This window comes from Excalfactoria chinensis, chromosome 6 (assembly GCF_039878825.1).
Source record: "Excalfactoria chinensis isolate bCotChi1 chromosome 6, bCotChi1.hap2, whole genome shotgun sequence".
Taxonomy (NCBI): domain Eukaryota; kingdom Metazoa; phylum Chordata; class Aves; order Galliformes; family Phasianidae; genus Excalfactoria; species Excalfactoria chinensis.
In genome coordinates, this window is record NC_092830.1 from 21548932 (window position 1) to 21571180 (window position 22249).

Here is a 22249-nt window from a genome sequence, read left to right on the forward strand (position 1 = left end):
TTTCTGCACCAAAATGCTAAATATATTTACCTTTCTGCTAACCACATGCTCTTCAGGGTTTAACAGATCATCCTTTAGGCAAAGTATTCAGATCTTACTCTGGAACATCTTAAGATGAAGAGCTCAAAATCTTACCTAATTTGCACTAGAAATTGCATCTTAATGGTCTCCACTAGAAGAAAAAACAATTCATGAAGCTCCTTAAGCCTCACACTCCTTTGCTAGCAGGACACATGCTGTTGCAATTGAAGTTGTAAAAAACAAGCATTTTTGTTGAAAGCCAGTGCTTGCACTCAAGATATCTAGGTGCTAGTGATTAGGGATCAGATGTAGGGTTTCTCTTGGAGATGCAGATTCTAGGACAGAAGAACTCATAGGCTGTCACAGTCCATTTCCAAGATCACTTTAAACTATCCAAGGTCCCAGAGCACTGATGGATGTAGGCAATAGATCAAACACATCTAATGAAACAAAGGCAGGGTTTTGTTTATTTCATGAAGCAGAATCTTTGCATGCCAAATGCAAATGTAAGCCTTGGGCACTGCATATGGTAAGGGGGAAAAATAAAAGCAATTTACTGGCTTCAGGTACCTTTTGATGCCCTTCAATATGTTTTGAATTTGAGCCAAGACATTCATAACTATGAGAGAGCATCACTGCCCTCAGGAGGAAGAGAAGCATAGTAATGCATCTATAAGTCTGGATGCTGTATTAAGACCTTAAACAGCAATGAGCCACTGCCTTAAGTAAGCAATAAAGTATTGATCTCCGTACACCACTGGACCTAACATAACATTACTGAAATCAGTAAAGATTACACTGAATTCAGATGGCAAGTTTTCTGTCTCTTTTGTCAGGTTGTCTTTCAAGAAAGACTCATCAGTGGTATGGTACAGTTAAGTACTCAGAGACATCATGGGTCAGGAGATTAGTAAGAAGAGATCCCTGCCTGCAGAAGATTTGAATTGTTAGTGTCTAATGCCTTCATGAACAAAGCCAGGGTCTCCATTAACTTTCCCAGACAACAGTTGCTTAACTCAAATCAATTTATTCAACAAACACAGAAATACTGTCAGCCCCGTAATGCTATTGTTGATCCCAAATTAAGTTGTCAGGATCTGGCCAGGCCATGAAAACCTTTCCCAGATAAAATTATTTCAGCAGAGGAAAAAGAGCTGCCCTGAGGAAGACCATTAATGTATTTCAGGCAAATTCCTAAGAAGCAATGCAGTGAGACATTTCATCAAACTCTTACCTGAACATCCATGCAGAGGAAGAAAAAAAAAAAAAAAAAAAAAAAAAAAAAAGAGAACAGATTTTCTGAAAAGTAAGGCTCTCAGGTTCAGGATGGGGAAAAAACAGAGATACAAAATAGCTGGTAAACCCCAGATGAGGAGTGTTTGCCTTAAAGAGCAGAGGCCTAGATTTAAATGGCTTCCCAACACAGCCATTATGCACGTCCATACAGAACATGCTTTGCTCTTCCAAAAGGATATCCACCATATCCACCCTAACATGAAACAGGCAAAGAACTTGAATGCTTTCAAACACTGTTGATTTTGGTACCTGTGACTGCAGCAGAAAATCTGCGGTAGCCTTTTAAGGATCCAAGAAGACTAAATTGCTTATGGCAGGGCAAACGTTTGGAAATCTATGCAATGCTATATTCTACCTACAAGCACAGTAATGCTTCACAGGATAGGCAACAGCACTTTTAGAAATTCTCACTTGAATTGCTTTTGAGGAGACAAAAAAAAAACCAAAAAACAAAAAAAAAAAAAAAACAAAAAAAAAAAAGAAAAAAAGAAAAAAAAGAAAAACAAGGAGAGGCTAATTTCCTCCTACAAGAGGGACTCACATTCAGTTGACTCAGAATATACCAAAACCTGTAGCAAGTTTCCAAGCACAAGGTGGAAAGAACCAGCACCATCTAGTGCTCAAGAGCTGATGGAGCAAGCAGAGCACACGTCAAAGTTACTGCATTTCTTGTTACGAAAGTACAGGATACACGTATCCTAAGAAACTTAGGCTGCACTCATCTTGCAGGTAAGGAGTCCCTGCAGCAGACAAAAGCCCAGCAGAAGTATCTGGTATTACAAATGTACCTGGTGTATTACCATGAAGGTCTTAAAGACAAACTGCAAGGCAATATCAAGTTCCCAGACTATCAAGAAAGAAAGCATGCAAAATGTTGCTGTGCTAGGCACTCCTTTATAAAAGCAGCTCAGAGAAAATATTTTACTTTTATCTCTCCTTAATACATGGGAAGTCTAGCTTATATTTCCTAAAATAGTTGCCACTTTCAGTGACATAAATATTCTGCCTTCAGTTGCACTCCAGACTTCTTGAAGAATTAAAGGTCAACCAGTAGCAATGGCAGCTCCACTGTAGATCAGACTTCTAGATATTAAAATCTCAGAAGCATTTAAGCCATTAATACTCCTCTAGGACACTCGAGATACTAACTGCCACATGTGAACATCATCCCGAAATGATTAAACTTTGCACTTGGTCTCAGACCCCCCCAGTAATTTTATAGAATCACTGCCTCACCAATGCACCCTGGAACATAAGAGCAATCAGTGAAGTGTCCATGCTTTACCCTGCCATTCCACTTTAAGCTTTAGTAGCCGCAAGAGAGGAAAGCATGAACGTGCTTTAAAAAGAGTCCAGAAATGCACAGTCTATCCAGATGATAGAGAATATTTCTGCCAAAGGAGGTGGTTCAGAAAGTGCTGCCACTAGATACAACACTGGTTTGACTGCAGAACTGTTCTACAGTCTCTCACGTCCCCAGTTAACCCTTCTCCCAGCTGCACTATACAGCTTATAAATGAACTCGATGAAACATGAATAATACACAATGCCCATCATTAGTTCTTGTTACTCAGCAGAAAATCAATACAGACTCTGTTACAGTGCAGGACATGCTGTTAATCTCTAGTCCCTGCACTCTGAGGAAGCAGCACCCACTGGCAAGCTGACAGCACAAAAACAGGTGGTAAGCTCTAGGCAACTGTTCCAGTAATAAGAATGCTGAAACCCTAGCTATCAAACATGAAGTAGGTTTTCAGAGAGAACTGGTGCTACAATCCAAAGTTTGGGACATTTCCTTGTCAGAAACTACAAGAATGGATCTCAGCCTCTCTTTGCCAGTTAAGGTGGTATCAGGACAGTATAGAAACATCAGGAATACAGCACTGCTTTGAATTTTGTTAAAGCTCTGCATTTTGCACATACTGTAGAAAGAAGAAAAAACACTCATATCTTTATTTACAGTAACAGAAATGTGCTTGTGTTAACACGATCCTCAACTTAGTTAAAAACACTGAAAGATCTTATCACCCTTACAGAGACTACATAGCACCAACTTTACACTGGGAGAACAGGAACACAATTAACCAGAAATATGATCACAGCATCAACACAAGAAAAGATGGGAGCTAATGGAAAAATAATGCCTTGGGTCCTGCAAAATTATTTGTGTTCCCTTCTCTGTCTGGCACCCATCTAAGAACTGTTCACTATGTGGATGTTCTGTGGGCTAGCAAGCACTCATTTCAGAAGACATGCAAGAAAGAAAAGGCACTTATGCAAAAATCAGCCCAGAATAAATGTACTGTGAAGAGAATAGGAAACTCTTCAAGCGACATTCTTCAGGGACATCTGTGCTATGTCACATTCTGTATTGACTGGCTATTTATAGCATCTTTCAATACTTGCTAGCTGTGTAGCAAACAAGCTCCCTACAGATGTGAACAGATTCAGCTCCACACAGTAGAGAAAACATTTAAATTTTGCTGGCAGGACAGAGGTTCACTAAGAGTAAATAGTTGTTCCTGGGAGCCCAGAAAAGAGCAGTGATGAAAAAGAACAGAAAAGCGTCCTGGGTCTCAAAACTATTGCTTTCTTCCATCTTCTTGGAGAGCCTTTCTCAAGTAGCAACACAGCATTGTTGTTGCCAACTCCATTGAAGCAATCACCATTCATGGCTCATGAGAACTATTTTACAACCCACAGACATAAAACTTAACAGGCTGTCATGGTTTTGAACCATGACATGGCAAGAAGTGAAGAATACCCATTTACCCAGTGGCTCAGTTAATTGTTAAGTGCCAGAACACATGGATACATTCACAATCAGGAAAATCCAAGTGCCTTCACAGCCCAGTTCACAGTATGGCAAGAATACTAGAGTGCACAATCTTTGTGAAATAGTATATAAGATCTGTCACATTCAAGCAATTAATACCATTCTCTAGGAGATGCCCACATGTAAGCAACACTGAGCACAATACCCTGCTAATTTGTTTGTAGGGCCCAGCCTTTGAAAGTGTGGAAAAATATGAAGAAAAAGAAGCACTACCAGATAACATGTAGTGATAAAGAAGAGAAAAAGCAAGTATCTTCTCTCAAAGTAGCTTCCTGTGTCAAACAGAATGCTAACAGTGAATTATTGTAAACTCTGCCTGTTTATACAATTGAGAGCCTTTCAGTACTGTCTGTTCTTCTTGCACTGATACCATGTCTGCATTGTACACTCTTAACATTTTATGCCCAGCCTGATTAGGTGGCAAGAAAACAGGTTCTAACACACAAATAAATGCACATCTACCTCCAATGCAGTAGCAGCTACTATCTGGACAAGTGTACCCTATGCTGTACATTCCTTTTGATATTATCACAGGCTGCCTTTTTATTTTTTCCTCCAACTTACTCTAAAAAAAGTACCAACACTTTTGGAGAAACAAACAATGCCAGAAAATAACGACAAGTAGTGCAGGAAGGAAAAAATGGACAGTGAGTGAAAGTATAACGGAGCCAGCTGCATGTCCTTTATTGTTTTCAGCAACTCAGTCTTCAGGTATTAGTAGACAGGCATAAAGAGGCACACCTTTCTCATCAGTGCAGCACTTCTCTTCAGATCTTAACACCTGAAGTTACTCCCAAAATACACTGCCTTTAAATTTAACCACAGGGACAAACTCTACCAAGGTACAATTATAACTGTATCAAGTGAGAACAATTGCTCCTGGGCTGTGACAGTGAGCTTGAAATACATATAGGAAGACAGTGCACACAAAGTGTTTACAAAGGAGCTAAAATGATTTCAGAAGTCTTGTATAAAATTATGGCATTATTGGATTTTCTACCTTTAAAAAAAAAATCCAGTTTTCCATGGCAGCCTAAGTATTCTCTGAATTTTTCAGTTTAAAAAAAACCAAACAAACAATTATTCAAGGACTATATTTTAATTAAATCTCATAAGGAAAAGAAATTACATCCACACACTGCATGTCTCTTTTCTGTAAGCTCTGCATTCCATGGCAGTGCCTGCCATAATCTACAACAACCAGAAAACCATGCTACAGTGAGACCACACAGCACTGCTGGCCACAAGCCCCCTCAAAACAGGAAAGTCCAGGGGTGTGATACATTTCAACTATTCTCATGAGGTGCCACGGCAGCAGTTCCATCCAAAAGAAAGACTATCACAGCAAATAATTCTATCAAGCCCTATTTCTCAATTTCTCTAGATAACTTGACTAGTGTATCAGAATGCCTGGAATTCAAGCAAGCCATGCAGCTCATATCACTGATGATAACTAAAGGGAGTAGCTGAGGTTACACGAAGTAGAAGGACTTGCTGGCCTACCTGGGGCAATTTCAAATAGATGTTTTCCAGGCTCATCAGGATTAGGTGGCAGTTCATTCACTTGATTGCCTTGCAGCAGAATGAGACCCTGTAAGGGACACAAACACCAGTAAAATGGGAAGGGCAATGGAAAGAGTAAAGAAAAGACAAACATAACAGACACTGTTCATTTAAGCTCTGATCTTATACTAAGCCATTCTCTTTTCCAGCCTCTCTGCATCTGAACAAGAAAAAGACTTGAGCTGATTAGCATCTAGTTCACCAGTCCTTTCTGGATACTTCTGGTCAAATGATCTTTCCTCTAGAATAGCTATACTCCAGGTATACACAGGTGATTCCTCTTTCCTTAACTAAGTGTTCCTTAGAAAAGTTTCTTCTCATATCTACTCTTCTTTAACCTTTTAATTTTTCAGAGCTGCAATGTAGGCCCATCTCTGGAAAGTACTTTCAGGTCATAGGTGAGTATGTAGCAAAGATCTTCAGATCAGGTTCTTGCACATCTTGCTACAGATTTCAGGAAATTATGCAGAGCATTCCTACTGCAACCACTTCTTCTAGGGAAGAACATACTTCTCCAGACAGTAACAGGGAACCAGCTTACAGCTGTCTAATCTGCCTCACACACTATGAAGTACTTTAAACAAACAGAACCATAAAGATAAAAAAAAAAAGATTTACTTAGCAAGAACATATCAGTTCTGACAGCTGCAATCACTGGTAGAATGACATTACTACATTTAAATACATTGACACGTCCTTGCTCCACAGCCACTCAGACTGCATTAGCAATCCTTCTTGGGAAGTAAATTAATGATGGATCGAATCAGAGTTATTCCTCAAGGTCTAACTTGATATATGCCACAGCACACCCCAGAAACAAGCCTCATTTCATGACTAAGTCATTCCCCTCTTTCCTCAAGCAGTGGTTGTCATCCCTAAGATGATCGGACAGTTCAAGTAGTGTGCAGTGGGTTACAGAGCTTCCAGTAAACTGGAGGTTCAGATGCAATTTTTTATAATAACTTTACCCTCTTTTAGGTTTGTTCCTTGAGGAAAAATCTTTGATGGCAACGCAGTCATATTTTAAAGGCATTGTTGTAGCTCTTACCCCTAGTAAGACCAACTGAGAAGTCCTGTCCCATACCAGGCACTGTGAAGGCAGAGTCTGATAAGAAAAGCAGTGACATGCAGCATGCTAGTGGAAAGCTTCTTTTTTGCACTGGTCCCTAAAATACAGCTGCTTCCAGAGCATCAATATCTCAATTTTCATAACACTGCCTTCCACACAGCCACTGTTAAAAATGCTTACATGATGGGACTAGGGAGTAGAACAGCAGGGCCCAGCTCTGCCCCCAGATACACACTTCATGCTAAGGATAGCGAAGTACCTATCCTAACATGTCATATTTAGCTGAACAAAGATGATCTCCACGGTAGTTTCATTGCCAAATTATGGAATAATCATAGAATGATGGGGGTTAGAAGCTACCAGAAAGCATTAACTAACAGCTAGTTAATTCCTGTCAACAACTTCAGTGGGAGTTCTCCTTTAACCCAGCGTAACAGATAAAAATATTCACCAAGTTTGTGTTATGACAAACCCCCATGTTGCACATGCAGCCACCATGTTATTCTCACCCATTCAGGTGTCCCATTATAAATCTCTTACAGGGCAAACATCACTGCCATCTTTATTCATTGACTAGATGCAAATTCAATGCTTTAGCAGCATCTCCAGATAGCACTGCAGAACTGAGCCTGAGGGCTCAACTCCTGTCTGTACATTAGGACAAAGTTAAGAGTGGGGAAAGACACAGTGCAGGAAAGTAACTAAGTCCATACTGAGTGGATTATCTAGAATAGTTGTAAATTAAAATGAAAACCAACAAAACAATATGAGCTTTCAGTATACTTTCCACCAAATGACATTGTTCTGTATTTTTGTTTTTGAGATTCACTGAAATTAGAAGATGTGCTGAAGTCACTCCAAATGAAACACTGGAAAGGCAGAATAAAATGACAGCACATCACAAGCTATTCAAAATGGTGCAGAGAGGTCCTGTATACAGCTTTATCTTTGAAGCCCTGAGGCCAGAACACACCAAAAAAAAGTTCTGCTGCTTTCTGGCAGGCACAATTCAAGCCCACTGCAGATGCACTAAAGCTTTTTAATCATACAAAGTCAATACTGAGAAAAGATTAATGAATTAGATGCAGAGCAGCTTCCGCTCCCCTGTAAACAGAGGATGGGCATATGCTACCACCTGCTTTGGGAATAGAAGCAAACTCATAGCTACTTTAAAAACCACATAATATTGACAGAATTACTGAGAACATCAAAAGCTCTTTGCAGGTCACTCCTTCCTTTCCTCTTTCCTCATGAGACACCGCAGAAAATATTCCAGAAAAGCAATAGCTCCAAGTTCCCACCCTAGCCTTCAGCACAGAAGGCAGCCTAATGGAACCGACTGTGCAGCTGCAACTATGTTCCACAACACACCAGTACACACAAATTCATGCACTGTAACTAAGTAGATCCCCCTCACTCCAGTAAATTCAGGGCACTCACCTGTCAATACACCATAGCTCCATCTTTACAGATATTGCTCCCTTGAAAACCATGCTATAATTCGCCCTACAAACATGGAAGCACAATTCTTTCATAAAATCTTGCAATGAAACATCTATGAAAAAGCAACATCATTTAAGGTTTCTCTTGAAGCATTAGGGCATAATTTATTATTTTTTTAATCTGTCAAATAAAAGAATATGATCTCCTTTCAGAGCGCATATAAATAATCAAACAGACAGAAGATCAATTAGAATTTCAGTTAAGCTATTGATTTAGTTTCTGCATACAAACCTGCAGGCCACGCTTAACATTTCAAACACATTTTTTAAAAGGACAAGTATCTTTAGAACTTAAGCAAATTAAGTATTACTATCAGTTGATTATAAGTCTCTACACAGCCTGTAACAGAGCTTTCTCAGGGACAAACTGTTTTGCTGTGTCATGACAGCATATCTGTATTCTTGTCCCACCATTCCCCAGAAGCCCAACCAATAGTCATCATCTATGAGTTCCAAAAGTACTTCTTGCTTTTGAGATACATGCTCTTAACTCACATAGGACACAAACCCTGTTTTTGCAACCGTTACAAGAGCTGCATCAAGAAACTTGAAGCATCCAGCTCTCACTGTGCTTTGTATATGAAGATGAGAATCTCACCTTCAAGCAGCAAAACCCAGTTGTCACTCACAGGGTCCTGAGCAGTAACAGATTATTCCAAGTTCAAATCTATTCAGTCTTTACATAACACCCTATCCATAAGGATGGATTGAATCCCTGACCAAATGCATGCAAGATCTAAGATGCTGCCAAAACCCTCATCCATCTGGCATAAATGTTTCAGGCTCGCAAGGGAAAACAGATTTCAGAATAAAATTAAATTTACATGTAACAGTTAAACCACTTGTTACAGCTGCATGCTTAATAATAGACCTATAATGCATGTATGGATGGCAACGGTACCACATAGACTGTCACTATGCCTGTACTGACTCATCAGGAAGCAGCAGTACAGAGACTCGATCTGGCTTATTCAATTATGTTCTCTCTGTTCAACAGTATGGTTACAGGCATGACAGTTAAAACAATGACTATATAAAATATGTTACCTAATACACTACTTCAATCACTTATCTCAAATGCTACAAGAATATCTTACAGGTGTACTGAAGAACTTGAATAAGAAGCTCCTCTGAGCCATAAGCTTTAATGACTGTATAGCAAGAAATCTTCCCCTTAAGATCCATAATCATAGATTAGAAGCAGAAATTCACACTCTACATACTTTCTTCAGGAATAAGTGTTCTGAGGGTAGGAAAAATACACACTATAACCAGTACACCGATTTTTGGTCTTCTTTCAATCTGTATTCCAGCTACACACTCCCAAACTGTTATTTGCTGAAAACACTACCAGCTTTCATCCCTTTAAGCTCCAATAATTCCACACATTTTACAGTTCCTACTTGTCTGCTTATATGCAGCAAGTAACAAATTTGTCAAGTTACAAGGATTAAAAAAATTCTCATAGCTCCAACTGTACTGCAAATTTTATGGAATATTAAAGCCTAGCATTATCAGCTTAGGGTTGTTGAACATGTAACAAAAAAGCAGTAGGAACAGAAAACTGCAATTATCCATTCCCCATCCCTGAAATACTGGTTTATGTACCTCTTTATTCTAGATCAGGACAGTTCAGGCACATCCAGAGTCTCAGCAGGTTGCACCATTACATTACTCAGTTATAGCATGTTTCTACTCACACCACCGAACTTAAGGCCATAAAAGCAACTGCTTGAAACACACTGATTTTTTAAAATCTTCTTTAATGCTCCCACACTTTTATAGCTACCATGAGCCAGATTCCACCACCTACCACCATGAGATTTAGTTACCACTGATGGAGTGAGTTTCTGAAAGCTTTATTCCATAGTGAAAAAAGGCTTTAAGCAGTTTCCCTTTCTCACATGACAATTTCCTTCTCTTAGCTCTGAAACAATAACACAGCCAAAGACAATAAATTAAAAAAAAAAAAATTAAAAAAAAAAATTAAAAAAAAAAATAAAAAAAAAATCACAGGGGCAACAGAAAAGCACGATGTTCACCAAGGAAAAAAGGAACTGGTTGCAATTGCCATTATTCAGTCAAGGTACCTCAAAGAGAGATTCAACAAGACTTTTGCATCTGTGCAGCTACAGTCCCTTTGTAACTAACTCTGCATAAGCAGTCAAAAAATAAAGGCTTTAGACCAGTACTAGCAAAGAAACCATCTTCTCCTTTCCTATCATGTAAGTAAAAAATTTAAGCATGCAACCACTAACATCTCCATTAGTAGGGAAAAAAAAAAACAAAACAGTATTTTTAGCAACTACCTTACTACATTCACAGTAAGGTATTCTTTACTCTTCTCACTGACTTTTCAGTAGTTGTCCAAAGGGGATCAAAGGAAGAGAGAGGCAGTCAGGAAAAATATCCTCCCCAGCCCTTTTGTTCATTTTTTGCTGTAAACACATGCAATAATGACTAATAGGACAGTCTTACAGTTAGGCAAACTTTTCATAGTAAGAATAAAGTCAGAGCTTAACGCTTCATTCACACAGCTATAAGAAGCCATTGTCAGTACTGTCTGATAAAAAGCCAGCAAGCACTAAAAACAACCAATGAAACACAATGCTGAGAAAACATCCCATTCTAACCTCTTGATCTTGCACACTTAGCCAGGGGGAGCACCAAGCACAAATATTTTTGCTGAAGTGTTTATAGCTGCTGGAGAATTTAACACTTAAAGTCACCTTCAGTAATGCTTTCTGCAATCTACATAACTCTTCCTGTAGATAAATAATATACTGCATCTTCGGCTGTATTCTGGAGATCCTTACACAACAGAAGACCTACCCTAATCTTCTGCACCAGTTCAAGGCCTGAAGAGATGAGAAACAAACCTAGTTAGATTTGTTTTATGAGCTGCTATGAACTGAATCAGGAAGAGGCCGAATCACCTCATATGCAGCTGTGATCTCAGCCTGGGAGGGACTCACATGTGTTATTTAGGGTTTTAATGGTATTAGAGAGGCTTACATAAACATACACACATACATCCACACCCATTACAGAAAAGTCAATCCTGTGTTTTAGTAACAACACTACATAGAAAACTTGGAACATCAATGACTTTAGCAGTTATTTGTACAACATAAGCATATAGATTTTTAAAGTTTTTTGGTGGTATAATAGTAACCTGTCAAGATTAAGGCTTTCATATACATAGAACTGTTAAAGAAGAGTAGAAACTGCTATTATGAGCTTCATGGTAGTCAAGATGCATGTCAGAGTGCCTGCCATCTGTAGGAAGACAAGGATTCCATCCCAGTCATCAGGAGGTAGAAGGAACCATACAAAATGTTCCCCAGTCCAGGAGTCAAATACATAGGAAAACATACAGCATTAATAAACAGCTTCAGCAAGGTAGGGCAGCTGGGCTTCAGAGCTCTCCATTCTGCAATAAATGCCTCACACTTGCAAGTTCCTGCCTCTGCTCATCAACAGCAAGCAAAACCAGGAGACTGTGATGGGAGAGAGATGAAAAAAAACATGAAAGCATGAGGCTGCCAGACATACTACTGAAATATCCAACTGACCCACAGCAGAGACAGTATAAGATGTATCATGATTAAGTGGATGGACCAGTACAGGAAAGATTCAACACGAGCCTCAACACGCTTCAGCCCTTGAGCTCTGCAGATAGTATGCCACAATATCACTGCACCATGATGTTTCTGAGTCAGCAAACTTTAAGAAATATAAGCCTGCCTTCACTCACACTCCCCTGTATTGAACAAAGCCAAAAATTGTTCCCCAGCCTGCTAATTAGTTTCTCCTGTTAGACTCGCACTCCAAGTCAGGCAGCACAAAGCCTTGCCTAGATTCTTTCCCCTCAGAATTTGCATAGGACAGCAATAACTCCCAGATGTATATACACCACACTAAAACTCATAGCTCCCTCTTAAGTCCTTCACACTGGCATATAACAAAACCCACACAAGTCATCTCTAAGAAGCTGGTTCACCTTTTTCTGTTTAGCAATGAATTGAGAGATAATGAGTCTCAGCAAGCTAAGCAAGGTTTTTCCACTCACACCTCAGCAATCTGGAACTCCATAGCTCTTCCAGTCAAATCCCAGTCACACAGAGGACTATATTAAGATTGGAGGTCAGAATAGGATAATGAAAAAGCATCCATGCGAAAACTGTTTCAATAGGGAACTGGCTTAGGTGAATCAAAACCACAGAGGGCTGAACAATTAAATTGTTTCTCATAAAACACATTTCATTCTCCAACTGGATTACAGGACAGTATTCGCATTCATAGGCTTGCCAAAAGCTGGAATATTTAGAAGATTAATTTAAAACACTTATTTTACTGAGAGTTTTGCAACAATGCAGCCATTGTAGATAAGTGAACATTCAGTTCCATTAAATTGGCATACTTTTGCATTTTCTGGATAAGGTTTAAGTTCACAAAGCAATTGATTCCAGTCTCTCTCTTCCCTGAAGATCAACAACAACAGTTTGGAATGCAAGACACTGCACCTTTAGGAAAGCAGATCATATGCTCCAATTCAGAGGACTGAACAAAACCATCTAGAGATGTGGATTCATTTTCCTACTCAGGATTTCTCCTGAGAACGTGAGCAAATCATAGTCTCTGCATCTCAGTTACCCATGAGCAAATTCAGACTAACAACCTTAATTCAGCTCAAGGCAAGATCTGCTGTGAGAATAAATACATTAAAAACAAATGGCACAGAACAGCATTAGAACTATCTATTAACACTAATATCAGACATTTCCTGGAGAAATAAGCTTTTATTTCTGGCCTGCAGATCCTAAAAACAGCAATTAGCCTAGAATGACAGACAAAAAACATTGAACAATATGCTCTATTTAGTCATGAAAAGTGCTCAAATATGATGAAGACAAGCTGTATGGGAGCAACAAGAGACATGCAGGAAACAAAAGCAAGCTGAAAAGCAAGCAGTTTTCAGTGGGTAAGAAATCCTCTACATTTTGACTTTCATGAACAATCAGCAGCAGTTTAGAAGACTCCTTACTTCCAGATAAATAATGGAAGCATAATGGAAGCTCTTGACAATTAAAACTTTTATTAGGAACTCCTTACATACTTACATAGTGATAGGCTACTATTTATTACAGGCTATTTTGAGTTGGTAGCTAAAGTAGAAATAGTACATACATCAAGTGGCACTGACATTACTATGATTCCAGGCAGTGAGTTTTCCACAACTAGGTTTCTTGAGGAAAGCCACAGAACTGACAGGAAATGTAATTAAACCAGGGAACATTTTCTCATGTTCTCCCAAGTTCTGCTATTTGCCTGCATGGTAGCTAAGTCTTAAAACATCTCTTCCTTTGAACATTCATAGTGCTTAGAGCAACTGCAGAGAGCTCTCAGTCTAAACAGTGACTGTAACCCATACAGAAGTCACAACCAATATGCCCTACTGCTCTAATTTAAAAAGTAGTTTTACCTGAGGTTTAGTTTCCTCTTCATCCTTATAATAGAAGAGTTGGTCTCCACGCAGCACAAACCAACGCTGCTGCCAGTTCTTCATAATGCTCCTCTGTTTCTTCAGCCAGCCACACTTGACCACACGTTCTTGAGGGTTAGGAGAAGAAGGTCTAGATGGAGGCCCAATCTGCTCACCCATCACCAAACTCTTTGATCGGGCTGAAAAAGAGATCACAAATTGAAACAGTGAATTGTGGATGAGAAGAGTCAGAAGCTAATCTGTTCCACACAAGAACAGACCATTAAGTCCATTCTTCTTTCAATATATATTTACTTTCAAGGTGTACATTGAAGTTCATGACAGTCAGACAGAATAACCTTTTGGAACCGCTTGCTGTAGCAATCTAAGTGGCACAAAAACTCCACCAAGGCTTCACTGCTCACAGTAGATCTTTCTTCATAGAAAATCATCATTTTCCCTCCAGCTCTACATCAGAACAATAGTGCTGCTCTCTCCAAAAGCAATATTTACCAAGTAATGGTAACATAAGAGAGGGGAAAAAACAAAGTATTCTCATCCCACACCAACTACTTACTAATGTGGCTAAGGCAGTGAAAACAGCTGCCACGAGAAAAGAAAATCAGAACAGAGAAGGACTTAAAAAGTAATAGTCACATATAGATAACATAGCTATCCAGATTGATTAAAATCACCTCAGTCTCCTAGTCTCTGACCTTAAAGCAGAAAAATGTAAATTTAAAAAAAGAAAAAGAGAAAATTAAGTAAATCCTAGGAAAGGATTCAGAAGAAGGAAAGCCTACTGCCCTTTCCCTCCTTCTTTATCCCACACACCTGCATTAAGAATACTGAAGTTTGGGGCATATAAAACCAGTACAGATTGATTATATATTGCAAGCAGCAAGCCAGTACTTTAGGGTATAGAGGTTATGTGATCTCCTAAGTCTATTTCTTTTGAATTCATTATAAGTCAGTTACTATCCCAGGGCATTTTTCTTCATTAGTACAAACATGATCCTGTTCCTTTACATTGTCTACATACAATTGATTTACAGTACAGCTTACAACTGCCTAATACTTTCAAAAGAACTGTAATGGCTTTGTCTTGTGACTCAGTTAAAAAAAAAAAAAATCAGATCAAGATTCAACCTATAACTGTTTCCTACTTTCAAGTTCTTTTCAGTTTCACTCTTGAGGATTAAAAAATTGAGATATAACAATTGTTACCAGTGTTACAGCTTGTTCAGATCATCTTTCCCTTATTTTGGTTTAAACAATTTGCTGAATTTAATCTGAACTAACCCTTAGTTTCATGCTAGTGGAGTCTATCAGCAAACATAGTGTACGCTAAAGTAACCTAGTGCTGCTCAATCATTACTTATACACACCCAAAGCAAACAAAAATCTTAACATAGAATTCACTTAAGATCATGCTCTGATGTATCCATGCTTATTCTCAAGGCTTACTCCCTGTAGTCTGAGCTCTAATAGGAAGGAGTTTTCACTCCAGCAAAACACAAAGAACCTTTTGTCTTCCACAAAGCTGCCCAACATCTTCATCCTTCCTAGATCTCTTTCTGGAAGCACAGTGCCCTCTAGGAGGTGATTACTAAATTACCACTGACAACTTTACCTCAACTTCTATCAGCCCTAACACAAAATTATATTCTGTATACATGCAGCAAGAAAACAGACTTTTCACATTTAAATATCTATTGCAGAGATAGATAGGGATTATGCTGAAGGAAAAACCTCTTCCTCACCTCAGGCCACGTTTTACAAGGACCCAGCTATCATTTGTATGTACTGACAGTCCAGACTCCTTTCCACATTGTTACATACCTCATTCCAATACTGTGCCTTTCAAATTGGAACTGTGATGTGCCTCAGACAATGTTTTGCTATTAACCTAACCAATTAGTCCAGTAAAACCAAAAAAAAACCACAGTCCAGTAACTCAGTCATCTCCATGCTAAAGCATGTCAGCACTCTCCAGACCAAGCATGTGGTTCACAGCAGCTTCCAAAAAAAAAAATTTTTTTACTTGCATATTTAAACAAACCTTCTCCTTCCCTTCCCCCACTAACAGGAAGTAATTTTAACTGGAAAGGACCTTTATTTGATAGTATATATTGACAAAGACCCAATAAAAAGATGCCATCAAGCTTTGATACATCTATCCTCTCATAAACACTTCATTATTTTCACGACCTTACCTAGTAGCAATTTATTATAGGGGAAAGTTAAGGCTTTCATGATCAGCCACTAGAGGACATATACCCTCATTTTTATTTTAAGCAGCACCACATGTTAGTCAATTGCAATGGTTGTTAATTCTTCATGCCATCTTAGCTTTACATTTCCTTAGAGCTTCTAGTCGTGACTGCAGTAGTTAATTTCAGAGGTACTTAGCAATCTCATCTGTAAGCCAACAACACGGATCAGGGAGAAATCTGTAGAAGGAGGAATTATTTATAGCTAATAACAGCACTGATTATTTTACTGTATGCATCACAGATTACAGTAATTGTATAGAGGTCAGAAGAAAATTTTCATGAGTATAGTCTGCCAATATTACTGGGATCAAAATGCCTGCTCTGATAACTTGATCCAGTTCATCAAGTCTCTCATTCTTAATAGTAGCTATATGTTCTTTGCACTCACCTACTTAACAGAATTATTGAATAGCAAAGCATAAAGAAGAACACAAATCAATAACTCAGACTCACACTCAGCAAATACTTCAAATGCTCTAGAGTTCTAATTGAGTAATGCTTTCTCAGTATCTCCAGTTTGGAGTTACTTCTCACATTTTCATGAGTTGATTATTGATTCAGCCACACAGAAAAGTTCAAAGCAGAAATCAGTACAAAAAGAATTCAAGCACACTCTGGAGAAGCTGTTTAGCATTTACTTAACACAGAGCAGCAGCACTGAAATGCCAACTGCAGGACACATCCACTCAGATACAGTGAAAGAGTTACCACACATCAAGATCACAACAAACCACATATACCCATGTCTTCATTGTTCCATGGCTGTCAACAGTGAGCCGAGCATCATTTTGCAATGACATATCATTAAATAGCAAGAATCAGAACTGCAGAACATGAAAATTTCATGATCTCAATCCTGCCTAAAAGCATTCAACAATCTCTTCTGCTCCCTTTTCCCTGCTCACAGCTCTGAACACCTACTACAGATCTAAAGAGTAGATGAGAACCTACTTAATCAGGAACATCAAAATAAATCAAATCAATGCAGTTCAATAACCAATTAATGCTCTAGTTTTTTGAAGTTTCATCAACAGACTAAATCAGTAGAGCCATTATAATCAGTTCTGATTGACCACCTGTCCCCCAGCACAGAAACCTTGCTCCAGTACTCTTTCATCTTAATGACACAGTGACACCACATTATTTGAGATGGTCTTTATTTAAAAATCCTAGTCATAATCCTAGTCATAAAGGGAAGAGATCTCCTGCTGTAGTCAATATTGTCAGTTCTTTAATATACTGTTTCAATAAAAAGGGTGCACTGGCACCATGAGATATTGCATTTCCTTCCAAAGAAGTTGGGGAAAAACATTATTTCCTTCATATTGTTTTCTGTCTCTTGCACATATCTACATTTGCATTTGATTGCAAAGATACCACAGCCAGTCAGCACAAAAAAGAAAGCCAAGAGACTTCCACAGCAATTTGAGAATTTATCATCTTGAAATACAGCAAAGAAATTAAAGGCAGAATGCTTGAAGTGATCAATGATAAGATATATAGGCAACTAGAAGGATATCAGTTTATTTAAACTAGCAATGACTTTTTGTTCCCTGAAGCCAAATAAGTGTCACAATCTGTACAGAACCATCAGGTTGCTACACAGCCAAGCATTTGCCCACATTTTATGACCAGGAGGACATGCATTACATTCAGACATACTACCCTGCCAGCAGGACATGATTAAGGCCAAGACAGTGTGCTCTGTTACACCACCTTTCCTCAACTTGTTGTGAAGCCTAACACAATCTCACATCACCAAAAGGAGCTCCAAGAAAGGCAGACTCAACCTACAGCCTGCACATCCCCTGAACAAAATAAACCCTGCCCAAGAGGGCCAGCTGCGTAACAGAAAGGCTGTAGTCAGTCTGGTGAGTAGACCCACCACAAGGGCTCAGAGATCAACCAGAATAAAACAGAGCCTGAAGACTGCGTATATGCCAGCATCCTTGTGCTGGAAGAATTAAGAACTGCATTATGTCCACTTGGGACTGCAGCATCTCTCAGACATGCTGGCACAACTGAAAACTTCAAATTAAATAGAAAAGCTCAAAAATCCTACTTTCACAAATACACTGTAGACTACTTAATAGCATAGGACATACTTGGTTTAAGTTATGTCAGCAGTAAGAATACAATAAAGAAACTCACTGTTTAGTAGCCCAGCTTCTTCTTTGAAGAAAGGGAAACAGAAGGGAACTGCATGTGTGCCAAGGAGTTACAAACAATCAGACTGTATGAATTCTACATATCAGCATATTTTAAAGGTGTACATCCTGGCAGAACAGAACAGGAGGCAAGATTTCCCACTAGCTCAGGTTAGGATACCCACACAACACTGCTGTGGATATAGCACCACGAGGTACTGAAATCTGCAGAACTGCAGTGCTATGAATGCTTCTTCCAGGATGTAATATCTCAAGCAGAGCAACACTCATGTAAGTTTGTCTATAGCTTTTCCAGAATCACTGCTAGCTCAGATCTGAAGCGTGAATCTTCAATAAAAATGAAGGATTTTATTTGTTACATATTTAAATATAATTAATTAAATCCTGCAATGAGTACATCAGAGCCCCAAATTCAATCTGCTGTTTACTTTGCCAATGCAAAGCTAAGTTAAAGACCATTGATAGGCAGCCTAAGCACAGAAGCATGTTCCCAGCAGAAGTCCATTTTAATGGACAGGTCCACACAATGCTGTGATAATTCCCAGTGGAACTACCACTGACTGTTCAGAGGACAAGAGAGTACTTACATTATACCCATCTGCTGAGTCACTTCAAAACATGCCTGTATGGCTAAAGGGCAGTACAAGTCTATAGCAATACCAAGCACAAGCTCTTTGCTCACAGGGAACTTTGGAAGCACCTCTTGAAAGCCATCCATAATCTCCATCTGGTTAGCTAGAACTGCCTACCTGACAAGCACTGTTAAACTCACATCCCACTGCTGGCAAAGCTCTGTAGTTCCTTGGGCAAACACACTGGGCTACAGCTCACTGTTTCCACAAAAGTGAAGTTTTACTCCCCTCTTCCTACACCCACACTCCTATTCCTTCTGAGCCACCCAGCCTTATGTTCCTACACTTCAATAAGCTCAGATCTTCCTATAAGAAAAGTTACTCTCTGGAACACCAGAAAGTGATCTCAGATTTTTCTCTCCCTACAATTTCAGTAAGACAAACCAGTCAGAGGTGGATGGCCCCACCCCTGTAGGCATTCAAGGCAAAGCTGGATGTGGCTTTGGACAACCTGGTCTAGCAGTTGGCAACTGTGCCCACAGCACAGAGGCTGAAACGAGATATCTTCAAGGTCCTTTTCAGTCCAGGCCATTCTGATTTTATGATCACAGAAGACTATATAAACAGATTGTGTCCTCTCTACAGCCAGTGAAAGTAGAGATGCCCAACTCACAAGCTTGCACAGCTCACACCACAGCCTCCTCCCTACCCCACACCATCGTGACAGTGGCTACCCAGAACCAACTGAACATTAGTGCTCTATTAATCACACCCAGGCTGAAATCAGGGCATGAGGAGGGCACAGTGCAGGGCTAACTTGAAATATGGTAAATAATCTTAAGTATTTTGATACACTGACTAAACACAGTCCTATGACTGGCAAAAAAAAAAAAAAAAAAAAAAAAAAAAAAAAAAAAAAAAGCAGCTCTGCTTTCTGTTTTGATAAAGGAATTTGCAAATATTTCAAGATTGCCAAAAATTATCAATTTTTTTGTACATTTGCAACCCCATTTTCATTCAACAAATACATTTTTCAAAGTGTATAGTTACAATCAGACATTCAACTCAACTCTGATCATGCCTCTTTTAACAGACTTCTATAAAAGAAAAATGCCCCTCACTTCACAGTAACACCTTGTACGTACTGCCAAAAGCAGTGACATGAGCATTTGTCAGCAACTGCTGTAAAGGATGAAGCACAGGAAAAGTAGAATTTCATTAAAAAAACTTCCTGATAAGTACTTTGAGAACTCACTATGAATCGCAACCACTGATCTAAACAGACTGATGCATCAGTTTAACAAAAACAAGGTCAAACATCCCACTAATTTTGTGTTGCTTTTTAAAACTGTTTTAGTAAAAAATAAAACGCATATAAGTAACAGAATTTGTAAGTATATTGTATATTCTACAAAGGCTGCTCTGAAAGTGATGCCTCCATACCATTTTGTCAGTGCATAACTGATGGCAGCAAAGGGGCAGATTGACAAAATAGCATCTGACATGCAAGTACATGTGAAATAAGCAAGTTACTGTGCTCTTCGTATCTTCATTTCCATGAAGATAAATAGGAGGCACTACTTTCATAGCAACCTACATATATGCAGCCCAAGACAATTACTCTTGAATCAAGGCGGCCCAAGCAAGCCAAAAAGGTTGGACACCTATGAGTGAAAGCCTCTGGTAATCTTCCCAGCAGATATGGCTTTAAGACCTTAACAACTTTACCAGTCAAAGCAGACTGAGTGGCTAACAAAAAGTTCTCATCAAAATATATTTCAGCAAGTACTACAAATGTGTCCAGCACCAAGCATTATGGAATCAAGGCTGTAGCTCCTCAGCACTACAGATATAGTACACAGGTCTGCTGCAGCAAGAGATCAAGCTACACATATATTCCACATTATCCTGTGTGTTTAACATATTTGCTACCTGTGACATAGAAAGCACATGGACCCTATCATTGAGATACCACAGTAGCTGCCAGCACAGCTGTTACCTCACACCAGCTAGAATCATTTGTCTATCACACTCTGTAAGACACACCCAAAATTATTTGGAACTGAAAAATTCTAACTAGAAATACAAAAAATTTCATCAGAACTTTCTGTTGGCAAGTGGCACTAACACTGAAGTAACAACACTGCCCAGCCACTTTCAGCAGTGAAGCCTCCTCAGATTCCTCCATTATTTTATATTCCTCATTTGTCTCACCCCAGCATCATGTAGGTATTAATTCCTACACAGCTCTTAGGAAATTTTACCAACAGCGTGATGTGCCTGTTTCAACGTTCATTACCTCTGTTTCCAATGCACAAACAGTGACTATCTGCCTCTCTGTACATCAGGTTACTCAGTGACTTGACTTAGTGACAAGTTTACTGATTTGGGGGACAAAAATAGAAATCTGGAAATTCTTACTTCTACATCTCATACTCTGGGCATAAGTACCTCACTTAAATTATTTAGCTGTGTCTGTAACAAAGTATCAACAGTTATTAAGGTAAAGATGGTCCACAAAGGGTATGCATTCAAATATGAAATCCCTTACCTACAGTTCTCCCAAATAAATCATGAACATATCTTATCCTTTGTAACATCATCAGTTCACCTTAGTACTACTGTATGAAGCTTCCTTGACATTTAATCTATACAACATAGATTTGCAGTTTTTTTTGTTTTTATGAACTTCAATATAAATTCACAAAAGACAACCATCCTACTGAAGCACAAATAACTTTAAGTACACGCACTAAGAGAAAAGATACTGTGAGGAACTTTTTTTCACCTCCAAAGAATAGCTCACACCTCCTCTCTTTAGCTCTTAATTAAGATACATTTACCCTTTTGGCCATGAGGGACACACAGAGAAGCCCAGTGAAAGGAACACACAATAGAAAGACTCTTTGCCTCAGTTTCCCTCCTCCACATTAGTTTTAAATACCTTGAACACATGCAGACCTGGGCAAGAATCCTTTCCTCTTTCTGCTCAGCAGATGCTTCTTACTGTAGCCTCATCAAGGAGATTCCCCACCACTAGGGTGTGGGAGGACCTATATCATTGCCTAAAACTACCTTTTCCTGTAACACATAAAACTGAAAGAATTGAGTATTGTTTGTATTGCTGTGCTTGCTTTCTAGTTACCATGAATACAGGCCTTGCAATGAAAAAGAAATACACTTATATAAGCACTGGAAGTAGCAGGTGACAGCCCTCTCAGGAGAGAGGTACTAGCTTTTGTAATGCTTCCAGTGTTCTCTCTGCCATGCTGCACTCACCCAACACATTTTACAATTAATTTAGAATATGCCTTTTTCAGTTTTAAATATTTAATTTCCCTCCCACATTGTCTACCCCCAGCAGTCCAGCCATCCTTTTAGCCTCATCTCTTTCTTTACAAAGCAAGGCCATGGTTCATTATTTCAAATTCAGACCACCTGCACCTAATAAGCCTGAAAAA

At 39.0% G+C, this 22249-nt stretch overlaps 1 protein-coding gene across 3 annotated transcripts in view; it reads right to left on the reverse strand.

Annotated features, from left to right (window-relative positions):
• Positions 1-22249, reverse strand: part of ARHGAP22 (Rho GTPase activating protein 22) — a 119929-nt gene that overhangs the window by 92213 nt on the left and 5467 nt on the right. For all 3 annotated transcript variants that reach the window (XM_072340480.1, XM_072340479.1, XM_072340481.1), the window contains exons 2-3: positions 13773-13972; positions 5657-5744 (exon numbers count right to left, since the gene is read on the reverse strand). In XM_072340480.1, the coding sequence (XP_072196581.1) occupies positions 5657-5744; positions 13773-13972 (288 nt within the window). The remainder of the gene's footprint in view (positions 1-5656; positions 5745-13772; positions 13973-22249) is intronic.